The sequence below is a fragment of the Cynocephalus volans genome, chromosome X (genome assembly GCF_027409185.1).
Source record: "Cynocephalus volans isolate mCynVol1 chromosome X, mCynVol1.pri, whole genome shotgun sequence".
NCBI classification, from domain to species: Eukaryota; Metazoa; Chordata; class Mammalia; order Dermoptera; family Cynocephalidae; genus Cynocephalus; species Cynocephalus volans.
Genome location: NC_084478.1, coordinates 69,566,444 through 69,576,887, shown reverse-complemented (window position 1 = coordinate 69,576,887; position 10,444 = coordinate 69,566,444). Strand labels below are relative to the sequence as shown.

At 42.6% G+C, this 10,444-nt stretch overlaps 1 protein-coding gene across 1 annotated transcript in view; it reads right to left on the bottom strand.

The window, feature by feature from the left end:
• Window positions 1–609: 609 nt before the first annotated feature.
• SHROOM4 (shroom family member 4) overlaps window positions 610–10,444 on the bottom strand; it is a 283,947-nt gene continuing 274,112 nt past the window's right edge. The window contains exons 7-9 of the mRNA XM_063084446.1: window positions 6,139–6,319; window positions 1,929–2,198; window positions 610–879 (exon numbers count right to left, since the gene is read on the bottom strand). Of these exons, the coding sequence (XP_062940516.1) occupies window positions 610–879; window positions 1,929–2,198; window positions 6,139–6,319 (721 nt within the window). The remainder of the gene's footprint in view (window positions 880–1,928; window positions 2,199–6,138; window positions 6,320–10,444) is intronic.

Genomic DNA, 10,444 nt, shown 5'->3' with positions numbered 1-10,444 from the left:
AGCCAATTTGTTTAAGCCTGGCTCCTTCCTGAGGGGCACCTGGGGATACCCAACCTTTGCTGGCATTCTGTTAAGTGTAATTCTTCCTTCTGTGCTTCCCACTGCAAAGCTTGGGTGAGACCCTGAAACTGGTGCTGAGTGAATCCCCACAAGGCAGCCAGATGTGTGGGAAAAGGCTGAGCCACAAGCCCTGCATAGAGTGGAGCTGCACAGGCAGCTTCTCTCTGAGCCTTAAGAGGCTGATTATGGTGTGGGTGGGTGGTGAGCATGTGGTGTCTTTGGTGTCCTAGTACAAAGAAGAATGAAGGCACTTTGTTGTCTCTGTATGCAGCGAGTGCTTGTCCATGCAAACTGTGGGAAGGAGAGTGTGAGTGTATGATCACACCTTGCTGCAGCTCCTTAGGGTAGAACCTTGGAGCCTCTCCCGGGTCTCCTGGCTGGTTGGGACCACTGCTAGGGAATAATGAGAGACATCCAGGGTAGAGCGCTGGAATAAACTGCTAATGAATTGCTATCTACTTGCTAACAAACTGCTAACGAAGATTAGCAGAAGATTGAAAGCACTTCCCACTGGCTGGGCAGAGATGCTATGGCAGACTGCCAGTAGAATTAGAAATTGCTGGGCCCCAGGAGTAGGCTCTCCCTGAGACATTTAAGCTGCTCTTCCCCGAGCTTGATCTTCTCCTCCAACTCTCGCTGTTCAATGATGAGAGCAGACTTCATCTTGACAAAGTGCTGGTAATCTTGGAGCTGGTCCTGAGGCAGGTAGCGGGAGACCATGCCAAACACCAACTTCTCCCGGCGGTCCACATGCTCCTTCAGCTCCTTGGCATCTGCCAACTGCCCCGTGAGCTGCTGCTTCTTCTCTATCAGCACCAGCTGGGAAGCAGAGGAGCAATTAAGGGCTATTCCAATTACCAGGCATCTGCCTAACAGTGCTGCCTATCAGTGCTCCACCAGGGATGCTGCCACAAAGCAGCTATCCATCCTGTTAGTTGATCAGTCCTAGATTTCCTGCCCAGAAGTCCACCTCCTTGTAAAAGCCTTTCTTTCCTGAAGCAGTAGGAGAATAAACACTTTAGCAATTCTGGACAGGAGGATGTGCAATCACCTTTTTCCATTTCTAAAGCTGTCTTTAATCCGTGGGCCGCCACTGAGTTTTGGGTGGCAGAAGGCTCTGACAAAACCAGCCTGTGTCCCTTCCATCTGGCGAATAACCGTCACTGTAGCAATGCTTTCTATATGGTGTGTGACTCTGTTTGAGTGGATGTATCTGTGTGTATATACACATGCATATGCACCTTTTATTGTGGATTCAAAGTTGTATCTAAAGCCACTTGTATAGGGAAAGGTAATGCAATTTTGGTTCAGGAATGTACACAAAGTGACCCAACCTGTGAGACTGAGAGCCTCCCAATCTCAACTACCTGATGAAACCACCCACTCCAACTCCGGCGAGAATGAGACAAAACTGCTGCTGCTACTGCTGTTGCTGCTACTACTACTACTACTGGCAACCAGCACTGAGCTAGTGTTTACCCTGTTCCAGGCCCTGTTTTAAGTAATTAACATGAATTATCTAATTTAATTATCATAAGAACCCCATGAGGCAGGTAGTATGAGTATACTTCAAAATGTTTGTGGAAAAATAGAGTTAAAATACAAATCTTTCCATGAATTTTTTGAAGCACCCTTGTATGTTCACTCCATTTTATAGATGAGGAGATTGAGAGTGAGGTTAAGTAAGCTGCCCACAGTCACACAGCTAATAAGTAGTAAAGCCAGAATTTCAGGGCACTTAAAAGCCAGTGCTCACACTCAACACTAAGCTCTCCTGCTTCCCATAATAGTCAAACTTGAAAGAGGGAGACCTGAGAAGAAATAGATGGTATTTTCCTCCATCTATACCCCAAAGACCCCAACTCTACCTTCTCCTGGTTGGCCTCTGAATCGACGCTGTTGAGAGCATTCTCCACCCGGGCCAGTCGTCCAGAGAGTGACAGCAACAGGTTGACCACTTTGTCCAGGTCCCCAATAAACAAGCGATACTTTTCAAACTCATTGGATTTGCAGACAGATTTTAAATTGGCCTCCACTTCCTCCCCAAGGGCGGAATTGGCATTGATGTCCTCCAGCAGCCCTCGTTGGGCTTCCCGCAGGACAGAAAGTTTTCTGCCAATGCTCTCAATAAGCTGTATCTAAGAGAGTTAAACAGGAGAAGACAAAGGATGAGAATGAGACCAACAGAAACTGATATATGCCTGTAACCTCTGTTTTGGAATCCAAGTATCAGATGGTAGGTTCTACCTTAGTCACTGGAAACAAAGAAAATCTAGGCAAGTTGTGAGCAATTCCAGTTTTCTGGGCAGGCACCTTCTCTTTCTTTTGGTGGCTCAGTCGCCATCAAACTTCTTGGCATTTGATAAGTGGTACCCAAGAACTAGGCCTCATTTGCCAAGTGCAAATTAATAAATACTTGCTGAGACTATTTAATAAATAGGAACTGGAATGCTTATGAGAGCCGAGGCTGGAAAAGCACTTGTCATCAAATATTTGCCTTCATTCATTCTCCTTCAATCCATTTAAGTATCTCTTATGTTCATGGCACTGTAGTAGGTCCTTGCACCCTCAGCTTAGTTTGTGAGGCCTTTTGGATGAGAGTGTGAGTTCTGGAGTCACAAGAACTGGGTTTGACTTCTAGCTCTGCCACTTCCTAGCTGTGGGATCTTAGGTGACTTGACTTTATTGAGCTTCACTTTATCTATTAGAATGGAGGTAATTGCAGCACTCACTGCACAGGGTCATAATCAGGATTCAATGAGACAATGCATGTAAATGGCATGGCACGGAGTAAATGCTTAATAAAAGCTAGGCTGCTATTATTATTTTTCAGTCTGGTCTCACCCTACCATTCTAATGTAACTCCTCACACCTTTCAGGATTAGCTCCTCACTCTCCTCTGTGTTCACAACACTCATTCTTGTGTTCCTGAGTTGCTTATGCAGTTCTACCTACTCTATCACTTTCTTCACTTTGCATATTCTTATTCTTTCCTCAGGGCTTAACTTTACCCCTACCTTCCCTACAGGAAGTGCTCCTCTGTAAGCCTTCTGTCAATGATCTCTTTCTTTTCTGAGCTCTCAAGTCTTTTAGAATTAGAATCCTAATTGAACCTAATAATTTTAAGTTGTTCACTTTTTATTTCATGATTGTGAATCTGATCCCTCGCCTACTATTGATTGTAAGATTCTCAAGGGAAGTACTGCCAGTGCATTCTGATTTGTCTCTCCTACAGGTGTAACCAGTTCTGGGACTGCACTCACAGGAAGGCAGTGTGGTACAGTGGAGTTTTGGAGTCAGAGACACCCAGATTCCAATCTCGCCTCCTCCAAATTATGTGACCTTGGGCAAGATACCTAATCGTACTAAGACTTCTGTTTTCCTCATCTGTAAAATGGAGAAGCACCCCTTCAACCTAGGTTTGTTGTGTTGGTTAAATGAGATCACAGAAGTAAAATACTTAGTATAGTTGGCCCTCTGTATCCTTCTGTATCCATGGGTTCTGCATCTGTTCATTCAACTAATCGCAGATTGAAAATACTAAAAAAAATAATAATTAAAGTAATAATACAACAATAAAAAGTAATACTAATAAAAAATACAGTATAATAACTATTTACATAGCATTTACATTGTATTAGGTATTATAAGCAATCTAGAGATGATTTAACTGCTGGGAGGGGAAGGGGTGAGAGGAGGAGAAGTGGTGCAGTGACGGGTACAAAACTATGCTATCTACTCTAAGTGAATCATTGCGCAGTATATACATTATACCCCACAAAAGTAAATAGAAATAAAATTGAAAGAAATAAATAAAGTGAATGGGAGGATGTGCGTAGATTATATGCAAATACTGCATTGTTTCTTATTAGGAACTTGAGCATCCGTGGATTTTGGTATCTGCATGAGGTCGTGGAAATGATCCCCCACAGATATTGAGGAAAGACTGTATTGTGGCTGGCATATTAAATGTTCAATGTATGTTTACTGATGCTATTATTACTAGGCACTCTAAACTAATGGATACTTGTATAGCTGTAAGATTCTAACAAGAATGGACCTGTCCCAAGTTGCCCACAGCCTTTGTAGCCAGTATTGCACTGTGGTTAAAGGCATGGACTCTACGGCCAGACTACCTGAGTTTGAACCCCAGCTCTGTCACAAAGTAGTGGTGTGACCTGGAGCAAGTGGCTCAATCTCTCTGTGCCTCAACTTCTACATCTAAAAAAATAAGGCAACAATAGAAGCTACCTCATAGAGTTGTTATGAGAATTAAATGAGTTAGCATATGTTGCGTGCTTAGAATAGTATTCCATACGTAGGAATTATACTTTAGTGTTTGTTTTATTATTCCAGCCCAGGTACTCTGGGACCATAGACTTATAGTTTTCTATAATGTGTTCCTCTCTGGTAGTTTATTTAGAGATGTCCAAGGTGACCAAGCCTAAGAGAGCCTCCCTGGGTTCCAGGGCCTGTTTTCATATTTTAGAACTGTTCAAAAGTCAGGAGATCTTGACTTAGTCTGAAGCGTAATAGGTTTGCATTTGGGGAAAATTCCAGAACCCACTGGGAATTGAGGATCGGTGATATGAATGAGGCAACACAATTAAATGCCAAGAGGCTCCCAATTACATTCCCACCCTCTGCTCTCCCAAACAAAATCGATGCTGGAGACAAGGGATGGCTGGGGACCAATGACCCACTTGGAAAATCATCTACCTACCCTAGCTCCCAGGATCTGGGGATGGATGGAAGTATAAAAGTGGAGAGAGCTCTTTGTTTCTCAGCACCTGGGCTCTACAACCTAAACCTCAACCCTGGGGAAAATGTAGTGAATAAGCTTTGAAGTCATCACAGACCCAGCCAGAGATGACTTGTTTTTTCTGGGATATTGCAAATTGGTGACCTTCCTCACCTTTATTCTTCAGAGACAAAAACCGTTCGTAGCTCACCCACAACCACTTCAAATCACTCTGCTATTCTGTGAATTGCCATTTCTGATCATCCCTCTCTTGTCCTTGTCAAATTTTTATTAGGTTTGCTCCTGCAGAGGCCAAGCTTCAAGTAAGCTAGGAGTAGCCCTGCCATGCTCAGGAAACATGGAATCCAAGGAAGTAGGCGCCTGGATCAATAAAACTTTGACACCACCATGTTTCCAATTCTTTCCCTGACATGTTACTTCAGATGGGAAATTGGAGGGAGGGCTCTTGCAAATGGCCCTGTGCTTTCTTACAGGTCATATCCTGAAAGAGAAATATGGGCAGAAAAGCAACTTACATTGAGTTCAGATGTCCACAAAGTGGTGAATTGAGCCTTTGAAGTTGCCATGGCAACCCTATTTGCTTATGAAATAAAATGGATAAGTGCAGGGAGGGCAAAGTGATTCCAGGAATTTGATGAGAAAACCAGGCTACTGGTACTTAGAGGAAGAAAGGGAGGCCTTGCTTTGGCACAACATCATCATCTCCATTTATCTATTTTGTATTTTTAAGAGATAACTGACTACCCTTGCAAATAAATACTAAAGTTTGCTGGCCTATAATTTCTCCTTATTTTCCTTAGTCAGTCTGTTCTCTCTCCCAGACAGTTACACAGAGAATGAAAATCAGTGAGGCTGCCATTGGTTAGAGCTCACTGGCAGAAACTCTGATGTGCCCTGGGTGGTGAGTTACTTACAAGGCTGGTTTAATACAGAGAAACAGCATGCACAGTAGAGTAGAAATTCAGATGGTCGTGACTTCAAGTCCTGGATCTACCATTTAGTCTGTAATCTCTGGACAAATAAATCCTCTCAACTGGTAAAAAGGGATAGCAAGAGCTACCCTATAGGGTTTTTCTGAGGATTAGAGAGACAGTGATGACAACGACGACGACAGCTACTATTACTACTACTACTATTATTGACTAGAACAAAATAAGACTGGAGTTGGATCTGTGAGAAAACCACAGAGGCTGTTTAATTTCCATATTGAAAACAAAGGAATGAAAAACTTTCTAGAGAGTGTAGAGGGCTGGTCACTCTTCAGACATACTCAGGCTAAATGCTGAAAATATCTAGGGCATATCAAAAAACTTCACCTTTTTTTGAGCCAGTTCGTTGTCAACTTCCTCCTCTCCCAGGCCAATCTCTGCCATCTCCGGTTGGTCTTTCAATTTGTTCAACAGCTCTGCTTTGGCCACAGAAATACTGTAATAAGCTGAGTAAGAGTTAGGGATTCCCGGGGCCCCTGGAGGAGGCGAGAAGTGCTGAAACTCTTGTCTGTGGAAACAAAGAATGACCATTTGAACAACTCTGCTAAGAGGCTGCTGACCTTTCTGCTTCTTAATTTCCCCATTTAAAAAAACAGGACCCTTCTTCACCAAGGAGTTGTAAAAAAATAATAATGGACCAGAAATTACTGTTTGAACATAAAGTAGCTGCATGAAGACTGTCTAGAAGCCAAGCAAAGACAAATTTTAAGAACTTAGAAGGCTATTTCCATGCCCTTGACTTCAGCAGCTAGGAGGACTTCTTTACAGATAATTTTGTTTGGTCATTAATACCCTATTAAAGTAGAGAAAAACTGGCAGCACCCAAAAGTTCTAGGCTAATGATCATCAATGATTCCCTTTGGTTCATGGTCCCAGAATATGGATCCCAAAGGAGGGTAGGTAGTAGGGAAGTATCTAAGACCTTAGCACTTAATCCTCCAAAAATGCCGGCCTCCCTCTTAACAATCTCTGGAACCCCACCCATTCCAGCTCTATCTAGTCTGCTTGCTTACAAAGGCACCCTGTGGCTTTCCTGGACACTCCCATCATTTCTTCTTTCCTGATGCCACTTTTGCTTGAAATGGCCCCTCTACTGCAGATCTCCCACAGCAAAGAGGTCACCCATAACCTCAGCCGTGGTCACCATATTAGAGGCTGGGGTTAGCACCCCTGCTAGGGACTTGTCATGGCCCATCACATCTCTCATGAGCTCTTCTGAGACTGCCTGCTGTAGGGCAGGACTTCAGCCTGAGAAGGGATAACATTTCTCCACTTCTGGCATATCCTCAATGGCCCTAGTCTCTTCCATGGTTGTAGAATGAAATGGGGGAAAAATGGAACCGGTGGCACCCAGGGGCTTGACAAGTGTAGCAGCAGACCCTGTTGTCTTGGGTTCACCGAAGCCTGTGGAGCTGAAGTGTTGCTTCTCAGAGCCCCAGCCCATGAAAGAGAACTTTTCCTCAGGAAAGAAATAGCTCTGGCTCCATGCTGGCTTGGGTTTGGACTCTTCTGTCATGAAGGCTTGTGGTCTAGTGTGAGGAAGGAAGTAAAGAGAAATGCTACAATGTGAGATTTCAGTGGTTTATGCAGGGAGGAGGCCCACCCCACTATATTGCCCTTGCCTACCAGCCACCCCCAGCCTCTACCTGTCTGTGTCACTGCCCTTTCACTAACCTTAGCTGTTTGAAAGGGAAAATAGGAGAAACTCGTTAGTCATTTTTGCAGCTATTTGCAGCTCTTAGATAAAGGTCAAAAATAATGGTTAAAAGGCTCCACAGCTATTTACTGATTCATGCTATGCTGTCTCCTAATTCATCACACAAAAGAAACTTGGCCGTGTCAATATTCCTCATTTTAGGGAAATTCATTTTACATGTAGGTTTTCAAGCTTATAAAACTGAAAAAGGAACAGTACTAGCTAGCATCCCCACAGTGCTTATCATGCCCCAGAAATTGTCCTATGATAGACACACATGCACACACAAACACACACGTACAGGTTGAGCATTCCTAATCCGAAAATCCAAAATCTGAAATGCCCCAAAATCCAAAACTTTTTGAGCACCAACATGACTCAAAGGTCATGCTCAAAGGAAATGCTTATTGGAACATTTCAGATTTCAAACTAAGGATGCTCAACTGGTAAGTATAATGCCCATATTCCCAAATCCAAAAAACCCCACAAAGAACCCAAATCTGAAACATTTCTGATCCCAAGCATTCCGGATAAGGGAAACTCAGTTAATTGAATATAATTGAATGCTCATGACAACCATTTTACAGATAAGGAGCATAAGGCATCAAGAGGTAAAGTGACTTTCCCCACATCACCAGCCAATAAATGACAGACCCGTAATTTGCACCTGGTCAACCTGACTCCAGCATTTGTGCTTTTAGCCACTAATACTGCCAAAGGGACAACTTGACATCATATAAAAGTGTACATGTAAGGAATTTCGTGGCTGGAATACATCTATATTAGCAGAGAAGAAAGAACATTCTGGAGGGAATATGAAGGTATAAACTTAGAAAATTTTTGTCTACAAGAAAAATATTTAGGGCATGTGTGAAAGTTATGAGTCATAAAGTATTACAAAGAAATAAAAAAGGATGTACTAATTGGAGATTCAGCTCCTCAGCAGACACAGCCCTGTATCATGTTAGGCGCTGCTATCTAGGTCTCCTTTCTGTATCACCTCTATTAAGAGGGAAGGGGTTACAGGAGATTTATGATAATGAACACTGAAGCAAAAATCAGATTCCTTCCACAGAGCACTCAGAGGAAATTCATAGAGTTCATAAAGTAAGCTATACCTATGCTTGAGTCTGAATTATTAGACTTTATCAGCACTTGATAATTCCACTAAACTACTTCCATGTGTATCCCAGAATTTTTAAGAATCATTTTAAAGTCTTATTTTGTTTTTAATTGACATATAATAATTGTACATATTTACAGGTACAGGTGTGATGTTTTGATACATGTATACATAGGTTATAGAGACACTGCAGTTTAACTTGGCTGGAATTAGGATATCTTTGTTTGCATTTTAGAATCAAAATATTACACATCTACTTGCCCCTAACACTATTCTTTCTTACAAAATCTTAAAGTCACTTCCTTCTGGTTAAGACTCTGTGCTCTCTATGGTCTCCTAGAATCTTCTCCAGGAGCCCAAAGATTCTGAGATGTTGTAGCAGGCACAGTGAGCCAGACTACTTGGCTTCTGGTCATCTGTGATCTGGTAATAAAGTTACTTTCTTTCGCTGGGCCTCCCTTTTCTCATCTAAAAAATGGAAGAGACTAATGATAACTATTTCACAAGTTTGTTGTGATGATTAAATCAATCAATACATGAAAGTGATTAGAACAACCTTTGGCACATAGTAAGCAAGCAAAAAATGTTAGCTATGTTGGGAATGAAGTTGTTCATTAAATATCCATCACTCTAAGAAGCATCCATAATTGATTTTTGTAACCACAAGCCAGGGCTATGTGCATGCAAATGTTTTCCCTTGTATCCCATAGTCACTGAAAAAAAATTCTCTGGAGCAAGTTACAAGATCTCTAGTAATAACAATTTCCTTCTCCTGGCCAAGGTGTCAAGGTGAATGGAAATACATAAAGGACCATGACCTGTAACTGCTCCCTCTGGTACACACCGCTCTACAGGGAAGAAGAGGGCTTTGTGAAGTCCTGGCCTACTGGAAGAACATGATCTCTCTGAGAGAGGCTTCCTAGGAAGGCAAAATAAGCATGGGTTTTGGAATCAGACTAATCTGGCCTGAAGTCTTTGCTGTATAACTCTGAATTAGTTAGGCTCTTATTTTGCTAAACTTTAGTTTGCTCATTTGTCAAATGGGGATAATAATGGCCAATAGTGCTGTTGAGTGGATTAAATGAGATAATGGATATAAAGTGCCTAGCAGTGTCTGGCACATAGTAAATGCTTAATAAATGTTCATTAATTCATTTATTCATTCCTTCTTCTGAAATATTAGTTAACTGCCTGCTGTGTGCTAGGTCATCTTCCCTTTTCCCTGCTGTGATAGATAACAATCACAGTTACTTTCCACAGAATGTTTTCTAATCACAATAAGAATGCTCCCCAGCTTGATGGACAGCTTGAGAAGCAGTCACATAGCATCTGATAAGGAATTCTTACAGTGCCTGAGAGCTAGGCCCTGTAAATGCTGTTCTTGTGGCACCTTGGGCTAGAAAACTGCTCAACCTGCTCCAGATAGACAAGTAATGGATTTGCCTGTCAATAAAAGACACAATAACAAGGGACTTGTAATGGCAACAAATCTCAGGCAAGTTCCTGCTATAAAAAGATTTAAAGAAAGCACTTAGAAGATACCTGTCTCTTCACGTGCACCCCCAACAAAGAGTGGGCTAAGCTCTCCACAGGAGGGCAGGCAGAGTTAAGAGCCAAGGCACTGAGCAATGATGGTCCTGGGGCTTTTGCTTTGGGGCAAAAAGGACAACCATGCACTATGCACTATGGGGCACGTAGACGAGCACTGGATCAATGGAGTGAACAGACACCGGCAGTCCTGCAGCCAGATCACACTTCTGCTTTAGCCTCCCTGCCCAGGAAGCTCCCCCTGTCAATTACCACCTACAGCCCAC